This window comes from Crotalus tigris, unplaced genomic scaffold (assembly GCF_016545835.1).
Source record: "Crotalus tigris isolate CLP2741 ecotype Arizona unplaced genomic scaffold, ASM1654583v1 scf7180000017764.6130737, whole genome shotgun sequence".
NCBI classification, from domain to species: Eukaryota; Metazoa; Chordata; class Lepidosauria; order Squamata; family Viperidae; genus Crotalus; species Crotalus tigris.
In genome coordinates this window covers 3,933,770-3,952,004 of record NW_024096618.1, presented here as the reverse complement: position 1 = coordinate 3,952,004, position 18,235 = coordinate 3,933,770, and the positions used below count along the sequence as shown (strand labels likewise).

The window sequence follows — 18,235 nt, the reverse complement described above, 5'->3', positions numbered from 1 at the left end:
TCCTCGACTTACGGCCGGTTGAGTAGTCCTCGGCTTATGACCAGTTGGGGGTCGCGGCATTAAAAAGGTTGAGAACCACTGTTCCAAAGAGTGAAGTATGGGAACAAAGTGTAATTTTGTTTTTTAAAAGAGTAACATGAAAGGGGGGACAAGCTTCAAAAGTTAAATAAATTTCGGCAGAATTAGATTATACTATTAAAAATTTATACTAATTTCAAAACAATGCTGAAGATTGGCTATGGACTCCACCCAAGGGGGAGAAAGAATCTAAATATGCTGAAGGATGCAAAGAGGACTAGACTGCCTAAGAAATCTACCAGAGATGGATTCCTACTCTGTGCCAAGCTATAAGCAATGGCTTATAAACCATAACTGGATCCACACAACATGTTAAGGCACAAATGAACAATTGCAACTTAATACAATGAAGAAATCCAGTGAGACTCTGAGCACATGCAAAAAATATAGACCTGATATAAAATATAAAACAGTACACATTGCAGCCTTAAAAACATTTCAGATTCATATTATAAATGAATGAATTTAGATATCCTAAAATGTCAGTCTTTTTTAAAAAGACTCACAAATCAAGCTTAGATTCTTCTCCTTTTCCCTCTCTGCTGAAATACCAAATACAAGTAAACTCATGCAATTCTTTTTTAATATAAAAAATATCAAAGTTCTTTGCTCTCCTGCTATCAATTTTTTTTAAAAAAACCCAGTAAATATATGAAATGTACAAAAGAATTGCCATATAAAATATATAAAATTATCTACAGCTATACATAGAGGGATTTATTTATATATATATATTTATAAAAACAATGTACTTTAAGGCAAGGTGTCCCTCACATATTGGATAGAAATTGGAGAAGAAAAGAAAGGTGACATGATGGAATACGTTTTCCTCCTTTGGCAATCCTGCTGAAACTGAGCAGAACCCCAGCATAAAATCAGATGGGGATTAATAATACATCTTGTGTTATTATTGATGATTTATTCCTCAAAGGTGAGTCTCTTGTTCAGTTGCAATTCCTCTGATCTATACCCCATGCAGTATTGCCATGGCTCAGACCACATTTCAAAGGCCCCATTTTTTTATTTTTTTGCAGTAGTGAATTCCATTTTTCTGGTCTCCATATGGCACAATTGATGCAGTCAGGCAAGTACTTTGGAGCGCCTATAACTGTAACTTCACTGAGCAACTCACAGGAAATTGTGGAATTGTCACAAGTAGGTGTGGATTCCCAAAGTGACAGTCTTGGCATCCTCACTCCATGGCAAATGGCAAATGAACTGCAGACTCAAATGCAGACTTGAGTTGTGCCAACCACAATGTTACAGCAGAGTCATTATCCAAGGTAACAGAGTCTTCACTATTTCCTGATGATTCAAATTGAAGTTTCATTACTGCCTCTGTTCGTGAGAAGAAGTAACCATGCAACTTAGGGTTAAATAGTGCCAAGCTGACAACTGCAAGTGAAACTACTAGATTATCATAGTTATGTTACTATGCAGAATAAGAGCCATGCTTCAACAGCTAAGCTTCCACAAGTGTGGGCCATTTTTGAGTGCAAAAGACCAAAGTGAACAGAGAATCCTTGATAAGTAATATTGGTAGGGGGGGGGGTCAGAGTCTTAGATGAAGATAACTGATAAAGGAAATGTTTTGGGAGAAGACAGAAATGAAGTTTGAGAACACAAATCGAGTTTATCCAATTCGATCACCGAGATTATACTAAATCAGATTTTGTGACTCAGATGTGTCACAAAAGTGTTTCAAGTTAGCAATGTGGAAGGTGTTGAAGGACATGAAAGGGAAATAGAGGAGGAGAAGAAGCAAAGCGAAGAACAGATGGTTCTGATGCTAATTCCTGAATGAATGTCCAAAACAAGCTACTGAAAGAATTAAATGGTAAGTCTTTGGAAAGAAATAAGCACCAGAAACTCAAGAGAAATAGCAACAGTGGGAAAAGCATGGTAAACATGCAGACTTAGCACTCACTCAGAATCCGAGTTATTCTCAGCTGTTATTGTTCCCATGTGGACATTCATGGCTAAGCCATTCATCTGTTCTGGAGGATTTTCTCTTCTTGGGTTTTTTATTGTTACTCCAGAGTCTGAAGTGGAGCGAACACCATTGTTAGTCCCAACAGAAGTAGTTCTAGGTGAGATCGTAGTTTGATGATAGTCTGACAATTTTTCTCTTAGTCGATTCTTCATATTTTTGTCCACTAATGGAGGAGGGTAGGTGATTTTATTTTTCAATATGCCTAACACAGGGAAGAAGAGCATATGGGCATCGTATTAATACAATAAGACAAAAAAACCAAAATGTTCATTTAGTAAAAGGCAATGCTTTGTGCATATTTATGCTTGACATGAAGAATATTTCCATTTCAACTTCTATAATACTCTTCACTTGAATTATCTGATGCCCATCTGGATATGACCTGCCCCACCAAGCAAATGTAGGGTCAAAAGGAAAATGTTACCATTTAATCGTAGTTTATGGTGCAAACTATTTTAATAAGGAAGTAGGATTAAAGCACTGAAGGAAGTCCCCCCTAATGCAAAGAAATTTTGGTTTAAGATTCACTTATGGCTGGAAAAATGACTAAAATACAGATAGAATTTAAGCCAGAACTTTTTCTGTTAGGAATATTAGGACTTAATTATGGAAAAGAGAATCAATATTTAATATTACATGTATTGACAGCTGCAAGAATAGTATTTGCCCAATCTTAGAAAAATGAAAATCTACCACCTGACCAGACTATAATTATGAAAATCTTAGAATGTGCAGAAATGGATAGACTAACTTTAGAGATTAAAGATAAAGAAGATTCAGTTTATTTTAAAACATGGGAAAAAAATTATCAATGGTTAGCAATACGATAGAACGAGAAAGGATGGTGAAGTTTAACGGGATGAATGATAATTATTAACTAAGCTTTACTTTTATGATTGTTATTATTAGTGATTATAACTGTTTAGTATTATATTAATTACTGTCATTTAATATTTGTACCCGGACGATAGTCTGCTTGCTAAAGTGTTGAATTTTTTATTGGGGGTATCCCCAGGATTGTACCTACCCCTACCCTTATCCCAACCCCATCCCCTAATCCTACCCAATACCCATACTGATCTTATCCTTCCCTTACCCTTATAAAACTCAATAAAACATTTACAAAAAAAAAAAAGGTATTGGAATTTCTGCCACTTCACATATGAAGCTAAGAGAAATAGAGGCAGGTCAGAATGTCTTTCCCTGTCACAAACCAACATAACAGTTCTTAACAGTCAGTCAGATTACAAATAAAGTATTTTAGAAGTATACTTGCCAATATATGAAGTGGCTTTAAACTACAGCAGTGGTGGCGAACCTATGGCACGTGTGCCAGAGGCGGCACTCAGAGCCCTCTCTGTGGGCACGCATGCCGTTGCCCCAGCAGAGTTCACCAGAATAGTGAGCATGTGGTGTTTGGAAGCGACGGGGCATGAAGTGAGCGAGCAAACGGCATTGGCCCTCTGGGGATGCCCCGGAGATGGTGAGGGATTGGTCCCCGCCACCCTGGTCCTAGACCACCCACCCCAGCCATGCCCACCCAGTCTGACATGACCACAGCTGTGACCACCACAGTTATGCCCACCCAGCGGCCATGCCCGCCCAGTGGGCCACGCTCCCCCTCTCCCTGAGAGCACAATGCTGATGCGGCCCTGGCACTTTGCAATAAGTAAGTGGGTTTTGGGTTGCATTTGGGGCACTCAGTCTCTAAAAGGTTCGCCATCACTGAACTATAGCATTGAATTCTGAGAGCCCTTATTTTTCATTGCAATGCGATGAACATTGAACAATCTGAGAGCCCTTATTTTTCATTGTAATGCAACTTTCATAACAAGGACTATATTAGATGAGGCTGAAAGTTCATGTTTCAGCAACTTGTTTCTCACAATGGCCACAGAGATCTCTCTAGACAAGTGAAGCAAAAGGTTTTCTTTTAGGATTGTTCTCTAGCAATCAACATACATGATAGGTCTGAGCCTGAAGGCATCACATAATTAATAATGATACTATACTCCATGTATGTATATTCTCTCCTATTAAAGCCACATAATTTTGCAGTAGTGGATTTCATAATTTAAACCTTCTTTGATACCTTTCCTCTGTTCTGGTGGTTGATGGTTTTGATGAGTGAGTGGTTTATTCTCCTTTTGCTGTCCCTCTTCCTCTTTTTCCGGAGGTATTTCACTGCTGTGATTCACTTGATTTTCCTGATGTAGTTCTACATTAACCTTTGTTTCCACCTTCAGTTTTTGTTTTGCATTTGGCTCTTCCTCATCACTTGCATCGATGCCTTCAGATGGCCAGTAGGGTTTCACATGGTTGGGCACCGTATCAACTGCAGAATGCAAAATATTTAAAACACAATACACAAACATACAGATTTTTGAACTAAAATTTCAATGAGCAACTCTTCAAATTTTGACAATTATCTTCAACTTAAGATGAAAAAAAACCATCAGCAAGGAAAGACTTTTCTATTGCTCACTGTTCACAGACAGATTCTTTATGATGCTCAGTAACCAGTCCATCAAACACATTGCATAGATAAAAGTAATTAGCATGCCAATCAAGCTGCTGAGCATCTCTCATATTACAGGACAGAATTTGCCACAGCTGAAGAAATACTGTATAATCCTTTGAAACTAAAAGTCAAATTTGTAAATAAAACAGATCAGAATGATCAGGAAATGCAATTAAATGTGGAGTTAACAGCTTGTGGCAGGTGTCAGCATAAAACAGACAAGAAACCCCTAACAACTTCAAAATCTCCTTTCCTCCATATGCTTAATCTAGATTTGGATGGAATAACTCTTATATTACCCTCAAAATTCAGTGATGGAATTTCTATAGGTTTTTTAAAAATATTTTAAATACTGCACTGTCTTTACAAGGAGATTGAGGTTATGAATATCTGAATTGTACAGATGGGGTTTTCAAGTAAGCAACATATTGTCCTCAAAGAATCACATACTGTCTGGATTTCTTGGCCTTAAGTCTCCTTTTTTTTTTTAAAGGGGAAGCTCAAGGGCTTATACTTTTCACCTTTAGGAGTGCTGTGGACTGGGACTGGGACCCGCTCATTGTTTTTCAAAGTGCCAGTGTTCCATTTCTTCTCCACGTCTATCACATCTTCCTCACTATCTGACGAGTGAGAGGAAGCGTACGAACTGCTGTGTTCATCAAGGGACAGTTCACTGTCAGAATCAGAATCACGCTCTGTGGACAAAAATAACCGCTCAGCCAGTGAAATGAGCTGCGACAAATGTAATTGAATTTTGCCATAGATTTTCCACAACTACATTTTACTATAGGCAGCAATACAGCCAAGTGGGGTGATAAGAGATAAGATAAGATACTAGAAAGCTGCAGTGTGAGTAAAACTTAACATTGGTAGCTAATTTCTCTTTATGCATAATTGCCTGGGTTTGTTTTTTTTTCAAGAAAAAGGTAGTTCTTGGACTCCTTTAGCCATAACTGTTTTTTTTTTAGTGTGGCAGTAATAAGCATTTGTGGTAGATGGGGTCAGCTGAACATGTAAGCCTTCAATCCCCAAATCATCATGAAGACACAGGAGAGTCACCTATTGTGAGGTTCCACTGGTGAGGGAAGACTTAGATCTGGGTTGTCCTAGTCCTACTCCATCATCTTAACAACTATACCAAATAAAAACCCAGATGTCCATAAGCCAAATCCAAATGCTTTGCATTTTCTCTCTCCTTCTAATGGGTCCTAACGATAATGACAGAAGATGTAAATTGTTGTAATATATAGTAAGCTGGCTGGAAGGATGTCTTCCAGCACGTGCTCTGCAAATAATAGCTAATAATAGCTAAAGGATCAAGGGGAGCCACATTCAAATGCTTGCTAAATCAGGATCACTAACTTAAAATACATGGTCCAAACTCTTTGGATTTTCACTGAGCATTTTAATTATTTTTTTTCTCCTTTGAAACCAATGATCTACTTCTGTTTTCCTCATTGGTATGGCCTTACCTTTCCTACTGTTAAAATCTCTGATTTGCTAAGATGGTCAAAACAGTTGCAAAACAAATGTAAGCTATCTGTACTCCATGGGTCTACTCTAGCTGATGGTACTTGATAATTAAGCCACCATCCTGTGCTTTTTAGTTTGAACCAGGTTAATAAAACTGAAGTAGGAAATATGGCCCTGAAAAATAGAAAAAAAAGTATTATTGAAATCCCGTGGATTTTGTATTTCTCTTACCATTGGATTTTGATGGCTTCCTTTGAAAGATGGAGGAATCTCCTTCAGGATTACCAGCTCTTGCTTGACTTGATATGCTATGTTTCTGGGCAGCTTCATCTCTACTAAATCAAATAAGTATATAAATAAATCTTTCTAAATCAATGCTTAAAAATATTAAGCAAAACTAGAAATTATAGCATATTTTGTCATATGAGCCGAGGTGGCGCAGCAGTTAGAGTGGAGTATTGCAGGCCACTTTAGCTGACTGTGTTCAGCAGGTCAGCGGTTCAAATCTCACCGGCTCAAGGTTGACTCAGCCTTCCATCCTTCCGGGGTAGGTAAAATGAGGACCCAGATTGTTGGGGGCAATGTAAATATATATATATACATTGCTTACCGGTGTACACCGCTTAGAGAGTGCTTGCACTTAAAGCGGTATATAAGTCTCATAAATAAAATAAATAAATAAATAAATAAATATGGTTGTAAGGTGGAAAGTGGAATAAGAGAACTATTGTTCATCGCCGTTCTTTGTCTGATCAAACTGCATGGCACTTGCAAGAGGACAAAGAAAAGATACTCCATAAGAACAAATCTTTCTTTGCAGTTTGCAGAGACACGAGGCAAGGACAATTTGTGCAAAAGGGAGAACACATTATTTTGTTTGCCGAATGGGCAAGGAGTCATTTTATTCATTAAAAAAAAGAAAAAAAAGAAAAGAAAAGGAAATCTGGAAAACCATGCAGCATCACCTGATTACTGAGGATAGAAGCAAGTTAGTTATTGTGATTGTTGGCTGACCTGACGGTGCTTTCTAGGGAGACGGTGGATTCCCCAAGTGTGGTTCGATACATGTTTGGTTCTTCAGTATACGTATCATTGCAATTCAGAGACCGCTGAGAGAGAGAGAAACAGGGAGAAAGAAAATGTAGGAAATTAGCTGGAAAGCAAGGTTACTAAAAACAGATTAAATAGATAATATTTAAAAGTAAGAGTTATGTTTACAGGTAGGTTGTGATCAGTGCAACTTTGAATAGTGTGATGTTCGATTTAGGGCAAATTATAAATTAATAGTAGGTTGCATTTAATGCAAGCAAAAATTCAGTTAGTCGAGGAAAGCACAAAAACTAAGAGGCTCATTTTAAAGAGTTACAGCAAAACACAGGAGAGAACAGATATGCCTTGGATATGGGCTGATCCTGTTTTATTAGCTTACAACAGTTCCTTTAGTGCCGTTCGAAATTACAACGGCACTGAAAAAAGTGACTTATGGCCATTTTTCACACTTATGACCGTTGCAGCATCCCCAGGGTCACATGATCACAATTCAGACACTTGGCAACTGACTCATATTTATGACGGTGATGGTGTCCTGGGGTCATGTGATCTCCTTTTGCAACCTTCTGCCAAGCAAAGTCAATGGGGGAAGCCAGATTCACTTAGCTCCTGTATTACTAACTTAACAACTGCAGTGGTTCGCTTAACAACCGGGGCAAAAAAGTTCGTAAAATGGAGCAAAATTCATTTAACAAATGAATCTCGCTTAACAACAGAAATTTTGAGTGAATTGAGGTTGTAAGCCGAGGACTCCCTGTATTTTACTAAAAAGCATATACGATTTTTAATTTAAAAAATTTAATTGCCTATTTCCATCATACTAGAACCAATTATCCTATTTTTCTACGTAACTTTGAATAGTGAAAATTCCAATAATGTGACCATTTCCTGGGATTCATTAACCATACAGATCAAGTCCTACCTGTACAATCATACATATATCTAAAGTTTTACTGGGTTATACGCTAAACATGGCTTTCTCCAAAGTCTTTTAGCATAAGAAACAAATCCCACGTGAAGCCATTCTTACTATCTTTCTTCCTACTTGCTTCTTTGTTTTCTTTGGGGAGGATGGGACACTCTAGATTAGGGGTCTTCAAAGTTGGCCCTTTTATAACTTGTGGACTTCAACTCCCAGAATTCCTCAGCCAGCATGCCTGGCTGAGGAATTCTGGGAGTTGAAGTCCACAAGTCATAAAAGGGCCAACTTTGAAGGCCTGTGATCTAGATTCTTGGCAATTTGAAATGGTACACCCCATAAAGTCTCACATTATGTAATGAACCACAGTCATGGCCCTAGTAATTAAGTGAGTCTTAAACTCTTTAAAGATAATCAGATTTTAGTTAAAAGAAGGATGAGCCTTACTAATCTTTTGCTTACCTCACACAATTTTGCTTTTAGGAAGCAAAGAGCTACCGGTACTTCAGTAAAACACTTCTAATAATAAAAGGAAACATTTTGCTTTCTAAAAAAAGGATTAAGAATAATCAAACTTTTCATTTCTATTTATAATGGTAAGACATTTGGTCCAATTAATTTCTTCTATCTGTACTGTAAGCAGGGCTATCCGATCCGAAGCTTAAAAAAAGAAGGTATACATGCATATCAACTACAAAAACATTTATATAATTTGCATATATATTATGTGAATTAATCAATGCAAATAAACATTATTTTTTACTCCAACAATCTCAGATTATATTGGAATAAATATATGTGGATCTGACTGGAGTAAATACAGAAATACGATTTGCATTTCTTTTTAGTTCTGTCTTTTATTTTATTTTGTTATACAATTATTGTTCTGTGGTTTGTACTTTATAGCTAATCAATAGATTATTACTAACAGCAGAGAGAATGCCTGCATTATTTGGGTCTCTACCATGAAAATACACAAACTACCTCTTAAGTCCCAAATTCCAGTATCTCTAAATCATTCAATGTGAAGTTACTCTTTCCACTTATTCGAATTAAGGCCTCACTCTGTCCTATCAATGCTTGCGCACAGCTTGTTCCTGCATGACACTTTCTATCATGTTTAATCTAGTAGTGCCAAAGACAGTGACAATAAATTCCTTGCCACTCTCCTCTTGCATTAATGGGAGATAGCATATTCTCCTCAATCCCAAAACATTTGCTGAACCAAACCATGGAAACTGCCTGAAGCTACCTTGTGATTAAGTCCCCCATGTGTTCACTGTGGCCTTCTCTTGATGTTTTGCCACCATTTGTGACCAAGACTGAATTTGGTTCAGAGCATGAACAAAAATAGGATCCAAGTCAAAATATATAGTCAGCTTGATTTTTAAGTTCTTTACACTTTAAATTCTTCCCAAATCCCACATAAATCAAGTCCTTCTGGCTGCCTGGCACACCCATTCTAAGGCCATTGTTCTTAGTTACAATTTCAATTAAATATATGTAATAAACCAGACCATTTGAACTGCCAATCAACAAGAGAACCAATCAGCTGCTCAGAATTTAAATATAGCTTCAAACAAACAACTAATTGCATGACCAACTGACCACACTGGCTCCTTATAAGCTAAGGTGAACAGGACAAGAAAATCCTGATGATGATGTTACCTAGTTTGGTAATGAAATGTTCAGAAACTATATTGAAACAAGCTTGGAGATCAAACCACTGCCAACATTAAAACCTGAGCTACAAATATTTTCAATTATTTCAATTAAAAATATCTGAGTCTCAAACTGAATTATCAAAGCTGAATGATTTTAGAGGGAGAAAAAGAAATATATAAAAGAGAATTCCAAACCAATCAATTTTAAGGGAAATGTCTATGCAAAGTAATTTCTCACAGTTAACAGGGTGGCTCTAGTTGTTGTGGAGTCATCTGGAAACGACTTTTTTCCATTGAATGTATTCTTCAAATGCTTCCTCACTTCCTTGTTGAATATACAGTGGAAAAAAAAGATGACCAGGCCCTAGATTGTTATGAGGGAGGAGAAGAATAAAATAATATGTAATTGTTTTATAAAGATAAACAAAGTGATTAGATGATAATTTTGTAAAGATGTTTCATGAAGACATTATGATAGTATATAACATATACTAAGAAACCAACATGCAAAGTATGATTTTATTATAGGAAATGTAGCTGCATAAAAGGACAAACCTAGGCAAAACTTAAAAAGGAAAAAAAAAGGAAAACATGAAAAAGACTTAAAGGTGTGAATGCAGTAGCATCTTTCTCATAGTGACTAGCTTTTAGAGCCATGTGTTTTATGACTCTGGAGTTAGTATAGTAAAAGCAAGTTAATGGGTGACTTCTATAGTGGAAAGCTGAAAAAATAACCTAAAAGAAGATAATGGCAAACCAGTTCTGTACTTTTGCTAAGAAAATAACACCGACTTGTTTTGTTCATTAAAAATTGGAGAAACATTAGAGCAAAATCAGGCATCAAAACTATTCCTTCATTATTCTGAAACAGCTGTGCATTTTAAAGAAGGCAACTCATTTATGGAGGCTGTCTCGATAAAATTTCCTGCTTTCCACTGAATAAAGTAAAATGAAAGTCATTTTGATTTGACATTTTCATGGTGAGCTCATCTTAAAAAAAACAAAGTCTGCTCCAACAAATAAATTATCAAGGCCCTTGAAAGAGATCAAAAAGCTTGCTGCTAAAACCAAATGATATAACCTACCTGTAAGCAGCTAAAGATAGCAAACAAGTAGTGAAAGGTCATTATGTCACTATTTACTGCCATCAGACCCAGTAACCAAGTTGCACTGACCAACAGGAGAAGGAAGAAGGCAGTCCTCAGTACAGAGCTAGATAAAAAGCACAATTAAGGTAATTGTTTTAAGGCATGAAATATAGCTGCCTCCTATATAGATTTCTGTTTCCGATCCATCCTGGGAAACAAAGCATTCTGGAATATCCCTGACTAAAATGTAGAAACAAAAATTTTTTTACTCTACTCAAAATTGGCCTAGTTTTGGGGTTTTTTTTGCAGCACATAAACCTTGTTCAGTCTTGTCCAAACAGGTGTCAGTAACTGAACTGTGACTTCTAAATAATAACCTCTTAAGCAGTTGTAAGTACCAGTGCCGATTATATCACATGGTAACCAGGTCTTTCCTTACCAGGTTGCATGAATCTACTAACCCACATCCATTCACATGGTGTCTTCCTCCTGATGGACAGCAATATGTACTATATAAGGCACTAGGCTTGAGCAAAGCATTAAAAACAATACTTCACAGCATCCCTTCTTGAAACGATGAGGCAGACCTATTAAGATTTGGATTTTCTGTTTTGAAATTGACTGTGTAAACATGTGCAGGCAAAGATACTTCCAGTGTGTTTGCACAAATGCGAAGAGACAACCTGCAAAAAACTTTGAAGTAACCATGACTCTTTTGGAGGACACATTTTGCTCTCAATAGTTTTAGGGGTTCATTGCAAAGCAATGCCTTAAATGAAGGGTCCCAACCTCTGGGCCTTGGCCTACTAGTGACCTGCGACGTGTTTGCAACTGGGCTGTGGAAACAGTGAGCGAGAGCACGACATCCCCACTTGCGTGAGCAGTGAGCAAGCACATGCACCAGTGGTGGGATTCAGCCAGTTTGCACCACTTCAGCAGACCCAGTAGTAATTTTTTGTTGCCCAGGCCGAGAATGGACTTCCGGAAGCAGCATCCACACAGAGAATTGGTTGTTCACATATTTGAATCCCACCACTGGCTTGCACGCATGCTCCATTTGCTTGAGCAGTGAGTATGTGTGCACACCGGTCACACAAATAGATCTACAGCTGCACATACATGCTTGCCAGCTACTCGTGCACAACCATCCACTCTCCCCCCCCCCCCCGCTGGTTTGCAAAACCGGAAATGTTGGGTAACTCTGCCTTAATGCTTTTTACAGACATATTGGGCACATCAGCACTGCCTTTCTAATTGAATTCAGAGACTTGCAATAATCTTTCAAGAACAAAGTAAGTTGCCTCCTTCGACTTCTTACTGCATCGTAAGATAACAGCAATATGTTAGCTAAAAGTAAAGAACGACAGAATAACCTTAGTTGTATGGTACCACTAATTATTTCTCCAGCTATTGATATATATTGAGAAAGGGGCTGTAGTAATATGATAAAACTTCAGCCTCGGGCTTAGAAAGTTCCAGATTTAATCTCTGGAAAGTCCAGATTGAACTAGGAAAACTCCTGCTGGAAAGCTGGAGTGGTCTATATGAACTCAGTTCAGTGGAAAGTAAAATGGAACTTAGCAGAAGGCAACTTCTTTGTACAGTGTCTGAGGACGTATCCTAAGTTGGTTAAAATTGGTAAAATCTTCAGAATAAATGAGAAAGAAGTATACTGATGCCATCAGAAAGAAGATCTAAAATATCAAACAAAGAGCTACTTGTGTATATTGGTATCTTTATCCAACAGAATCTGGCTGTTCCTTCAGTCCCAAAATCCTATTAAGACTCTACAAAATAATCTACTGCAGGGAGGTATTGGAGTGTAGTTTTCTGTGAATACTTTCTGCAGAAAAATTTGGATATGATTTTTTTTTTAAAAAGTGCTGATTTGATCTCAGAATTATTTAAAATGAATTTCAAAATTGAGAATACATACTATCTAAGGGAAAGGGAAGTTCGGGTCTAAAGTAATCCTTATTCTTTATATCTTTCACAGATGTTTTAGCAAGCAGATCACTATAATTCTATTATGCAAAAAACTATTTTATGAATAAAATAACAAAATAAATAACAAATAAAATAACAAAAACTGGAATGTAGAAATGAGATGTGAAGGAAGTAATGCAAATGAGATTAAATGGCACACAAATAGAGATCCTCCAGTCTTGATACCATCTTCTTAAGTCTCAATAAACCGCTAAGAATTATTCTCTTAACAAATATGTCACATTATCTCTGTTCAAGATAATTTCCTTTCTACCCAAATTATAAACTTACATGATACCAGTTTTCTCCAGTGAACGCTGCCTTCGTTTACATGATGCTTTCACTGCTAAGACGAAGATTACAATGTTGATCTTGAAGAGAAAAACACACAAAAGTCAGAACAGCATTTTCTATTTTATGGGTACACTGTGTATGTGTGGAGGCGTGAACAAAAAAAAAAGAATTACACTACTGGGAATCTTTTTGTACTTATATTTGTATTTATATTATCCCTCCACAGAGTTCTAAGTAGCTCAACTAAACTAACAATAAAAAGTATTACCACAGAGCACAAAATATAAACCCCCAAACAGTAACAGAATAATATAACAGCAACAAACAGAATGTATAAAGTATTTAAGCAGCAAGAAAAAATATACATGGAAAACCCTCTGAAAACATAAGGAATGGGATGGAAATTGTTAGAAAGACAAATGAGAAAAACTATATCGATAATGAGCTAAAGAACTGTGTAGTACTAAAGTAAGCTTATGGGCATACAGTGTATTGATCATTAAAGCCTTAAATGCCTGAGGGTCTAACCATCTGTAGGGCCACCTCTCTTGTTTCAATCCTGTCTGACTGATAAAATTTAGAGGTGAGAGACCCTTTTGAAGACACCCCCCACTATCAGAATGCAGAATAACGGAGACCGAAGGGACTGTTCTGGCAGGAGACCCTATACAATTTCAGACAAATGGCTGTCCAAACTTAAACATCTCCAGTGATGGAACACCCATGTGTTTCTTCCATCAGGTTTTTGGTAATGAATGATGTTATCACTTTTATTGTTAATTGTAGTATGAGGATTTAACTTTTTATAGTTCTCTTTTTAAATTTTGAGTATTTACCAGCGTACAAAGATGGGTATAAATCAAATAAAAAGGAAACATGTACAACCCTCTTGTTTTAAGACATTTATATACAGCTCATCCAGCGTGGTTTTAACTTATTTGGGCTGTCTGCTCTGCAGCCTAATGAATTTTTGGAGAGATTCATTAGTTATAACTCTAGGGAAAACCTTTTTTTTAACCCAATACTTTTTAAACTTCAAAAGCTTAGAGTTTTTAAAAGTTTTAATTTCCCTTCAGTGAGACCAGGGAAAAGAAACTTCAAAAGGAGGGTGCATAGCTCTTAAATATGTCAAAATATTAAAATTTTATGTAGAGAAAGGTGGCCATATTTCAAATTTAAGGATTGTATAACCTTCAGGTTTCACTATATTTAAAATCACATTTATATTCTTGTCAGTAAAAGACATGCACATAATTCAACTCAAAGAAGACCTGTCTTTTAACAAACAATAGTAATGTTTGGGGAAATAAAGGAAATTTGTCATTAATCACATTGCTGCTGGCAAGGTGGGTGGACTCAGTTACAGTACCAATAAGCACACTATTAGAAAACCTGAAAGACAAGATTAGGGACAGATCTTCATGAAGAAAATCTATCTATGCGGCTACTAAGAGTTGAAAACTACTTGATGGCACCTAATCAATCAATCACTTAAACAAATTGCTGTTGAGACATTTTATACCGCTGTTAGATATAAATTCTTATTTATATTTTGTATAAGAATCTAAAGAGAGGGTTCGCTCACACTCAGTTGTTCATTCTCTCTATGCTATCAGTTACCTTGTTCTATTAGAGGGCTACACCACTGCAGAATCAACAATACTTACGGCCACAACTATTACAATGGGACCAGCAAAGCTCCAAATCAGGGTGTCATAAATAGAAAGCCAACAAAAATCTTGGTTTCCATATCCCTGAGGATCTAAACCAACAGCAAGACCTGTATTGCAATACAAAAACAGAGAGAAACTCAGTGTATGGAGTCCTTTGAAGCATTAATTCACCTTAAGAAGTATTTTTAAAAAAATATCTAAGAAGAGCAAGAGGATTCCTTATTTTTGCTGTTTTTTTGGCAGAAGCAAACCTCTGTCTATGCCATTTAATTTTTATTGAATTAAAATGAGATGTGTTTCAACCCTCAAGTATGAAATCAACACTTTAGGAAAGGTATGATGGAATAATAGAGTTGGACGAGATCTTGGAGGTCTTCTAGTCCAACCCCCTGCTCGAGCAGGATTAATTCTGGATTAATGGCTGTCCATTAATAAACCTCTACATGAACCTTTTAGAGACTGAGTGCCCAAACTGCAACCCAAAACCCACTTATGCATCGTTGAGTGCCGGGTGGGCTTGGCCCATTGGATGGGTGTGGCTGCAGTGGTAACGACAGACTGGGTGGGACTAAAAATTTCAATCAATCAATTCCAACTTTGCAAGATCTTTTTTTTCCTCAAGAAGTTGAAATTGACTGATTGAACCTTTTTTTTTTTTTTTTGTATACGGCAGCGGAGGCCTAAAGCAAAAAGGTTTTATAAAACTCAGCTGAAGGCCTAGGACTGGGGCGACAGCATGCGTGCCCACAGAGAGGGCTCTGAGTGCCGCCTCTGGCAACTGTGCCATAGGTTCGCCACCACTGCTTCTAGTGGATGGAGAGCCCAAGTTAATTGTTCTCACTGTCAGGAATTTTTCCTTAGTTAATAATAATAATAATAATAATGATGATGATGATGATGATGTTGGAAGGGACCTTGGAGGTCATCTGGTCCAACCCCCTGCTCAGGCAGGAAACCCTATACTATTTCAGACAAATGGCTGTCCAGTCTCTTCTTAAAAACTTCCAGTGTTGGAGCATTCACCACCTCTGGAGGCAAGTTGTTCCACTGGTTAATTGTTCTAACTGTCAGGAGGTTTCTCCTTAATTCTAGGTTGCTTCTCTCCTTGATTAGTTTCCATCTGTTGCTTCTTGTCCTGCCTTCAGGAGCCTTGGAAAATAGCTTTCTCGGTACTTACTATGTTCTATATACTTACTGCAAGAATTTTAAACCCCACTCCCACCAAGCACATATCTCTATCCTTTGAGCTTTCATATTCTCACCCTTGATGATGTTCTAAGCTTGCCAGCCATCACAAAAAACTCCATGCCAACTTTCTCTAGCCAATTACCCTCCAGATTTGATAGTTCGCATCTCCCTTAGTCACTAGCATTCAAATACTGAGTTACTCTGCAATCTATTACAAGATTTTTGACTATTTTGGGCATCAGAGCAGCCTACCCTGTTGATAGAAGAGTGTATACAGGTAGTCCTCGACTTACAACAGTTCATTTAGAGACCATTCAAAGTTACAATGGCCCTGAATAAAGTGACTTATGACCATTTTTCACCGTTACGCCTTTTGCAGCATCGCCATGATCACATGATCTAAATTCATACTTATGACAGTTGCGGTGTCCCAGGATCACCTTTTGTGACCATCTGACAAGCCAAGTCAATGGGGAAGTCAGATTCATTTAAGAGCCAGGTTACTAACTTAACAATTTCAGTGATTCACTTAATGGTGGCAAGAAATGTCATAAAATGAGGCAAAATTCACTTTAAAAATGTCTCACCTAACAACATAAACTTTGGTCGTAAGTCGAGGACTACCTGTATAGTATAACTAATTAGTATGCCAAATATTGCCAAGGAGAGCAGGGGGCTGGACTAGAAGACCTCCAAGGTCCCTTCCAGCTCTATTCTATTCTATTCTATTCTATTCTATTCTATTCTATTCTATTCTATTCTATTCTATTCTATGCTATGCTATGCTATTCTATGCTATGCTATGCTATTCTAAATTTATATCCATAGCTACCCATACATGTATTTGCAATGCCACACGCATCTGTTCTTAATATTGCTCTGCTTTAAGAAGCATTTAGTAGCTAAAGAACCTTTTCATACACATCACACAGGCAATCTGCTTCTTTACACAATACCTTAGAGCATCACAGAATATTTTTTATTTGAAACTTTTAGATGGCCAATACAAATGGAATGAACCTGCTCACAGAATAAGGCACTTGTAGTTCTTGTACTTTCATATGTTTATATTCTATGTTAAATCTGGGTCAATGTTGCAAAACAGATGGATATAAGCTTTAACTCTGAAAAATCTCAAAAGCTTGTGAAACTATATAAAGATGTTTATATAACGAAAAGAAGTAAATCGTTCCAGAAATTTATGTGAACAAATAACCACTGTTAAAACCATAATGAAGGTACAGGTAGTCTTTGGCTTATGACACAATCGACCCAAAATTTCTGTTGCTAAATGAAACATTTGTTAAGTGAGTTTGTCCCATTTTATGACCTTCCTTGCCACACTTTTTAAGTGAATTACACTTGTTGTTAAATTAGACAAACTGTTGTGAATCTGGCTTCCCCACTGGCTTTGCTTGTCAGAAAGTCAAACAAGGGGATCATGTCACCCTACGATACTGCAACCGTCATAAATATGAGTCAATTACCAAGTGTCTGAATTTTGTGACATAAGTTAAATGTGAAAACTGGTCATAAATTACTTTTTCCAGTGCCGTTGTAACTTTGAACGGTCACTAAACAAACTGTTGTAAGTCAAGGACTACCTGTAATGGGAAAACTTAATATGTGCTTTTTTTTTTTTTTTTAAAAAAAGTTACTTTTCTAAAGGAATCCATCTACAGAGAAACAAAACTGCTTAGAAATTACTATAGACTCACTAGCATGTGTTCCCATTGCCTGAGCCACTTAAAACATGCTGGAGGATACTTAGAAAAAAAGACATAAAAGTCTTCCAACATTTTCTTCTTTTTCTCCTTTATCTGTCTTATAATAAACTATTAAAAAATGCTTGAATGCTTCATTCATCCAGTTTATTCTGCGTAAAATGCTACTTGTTTTATCATGGAACTTTTTCATCTTTGAAAAAACTGCATTTTCTCATTCTTAGTTGTTGCAGATTGCTGAAGATTTTAGTTGCTTTTGTTGTTGAAAATATTATAAAGCAACCAAATATTATAAAGTATGAAAATTGGTGGAGAGAAATCTATATCCTCTCAAATGTTTTTCTAGCATGTCAGCTACAAAAAGAGAACAATTTTCAAGAATATTAATAGTCCTTCTCTCAATATCATGCCGGGAGCACATGATCTTACCTTGTATCTCATTCCATGCCATGCCATGCTATAATCCTGCATGTTATTTATAATTGATATTCTGTTTCAAACTATTAAATATTATACAACCAAACATATAGAGTGAAGCAAACCAAGTTCTAATTCCTAAGCAAACAATTATAATCCTTTTTTAA

General features: G+C 36.8%; 1 protein-coding gene across 3 annotated transcripts in view; it reads right to left on the bottom strand.

Annotated features, from left to right (window-relative positions):
* Nucleotides 1-1,101: 1,101 nt before the first annotated feature.
* Nucleotides 1,102-18,235, bottom strand: part of CELSR1 (cadherin EGF LAG seven-pass G-type receptor 1) — a 159,026-nt gene continuing 141,892 nt past the window's right edge. Inside the window, exons 26-35 of one of the 3 annotated variants that reach the window (XM_039341273.1) lie at nucleotides 14,734-14,846; nucleotides 13,064-13,143; nucleotides 10,784-10,910; nucleotides 9,937-10,062; nucleotides 7,080-7,174; nucleotides 6,297-6,400; nucleotides 5,114-5,287; nucleotides 4,164-4,406; nucleotides 2,006-2,273; nucleotides 1,102-1,416 (exon numbers count right to left, since the gene is read on the bottom strand). In XM_039341273.1, coding sequence (XP_039197207.1) covers nucleotides 1,392-1,416; nucleotides 2,006-2,273; nucleotides 4,164-4,406; nucleotides 5,114-5,287; nucleotides 6,297-6,400; nucleotides 7,080-7,174; nucleotides 9,937-10,062; nucleotides 10,784-10,910; nucleotides 13,064-13,143; nucleotides 14,734-14,846 — 1,355 coding nt within the window. In that variant the 3' untranslated portion in view covers nucleotides 1,102-1,391. The remainder of the gene's footprint in view (nucleotides 1,417-2,005; nucleotides 2,274-4,163; nucleotides 4,407-5,113; nucleotides 5,288-6,296; nucleotides 6,401-7,079; nucleotides 7,175-9,936; nucleotides 10,063-10,783; nucleotides 10,911-13,063; nucleotides 13,144-14,733; nucleotides 14,847-18,235) is intronic. The other 2 variants (XM_039341275.1, XM_039341274.1) reach the window with 2 other exon arrangements.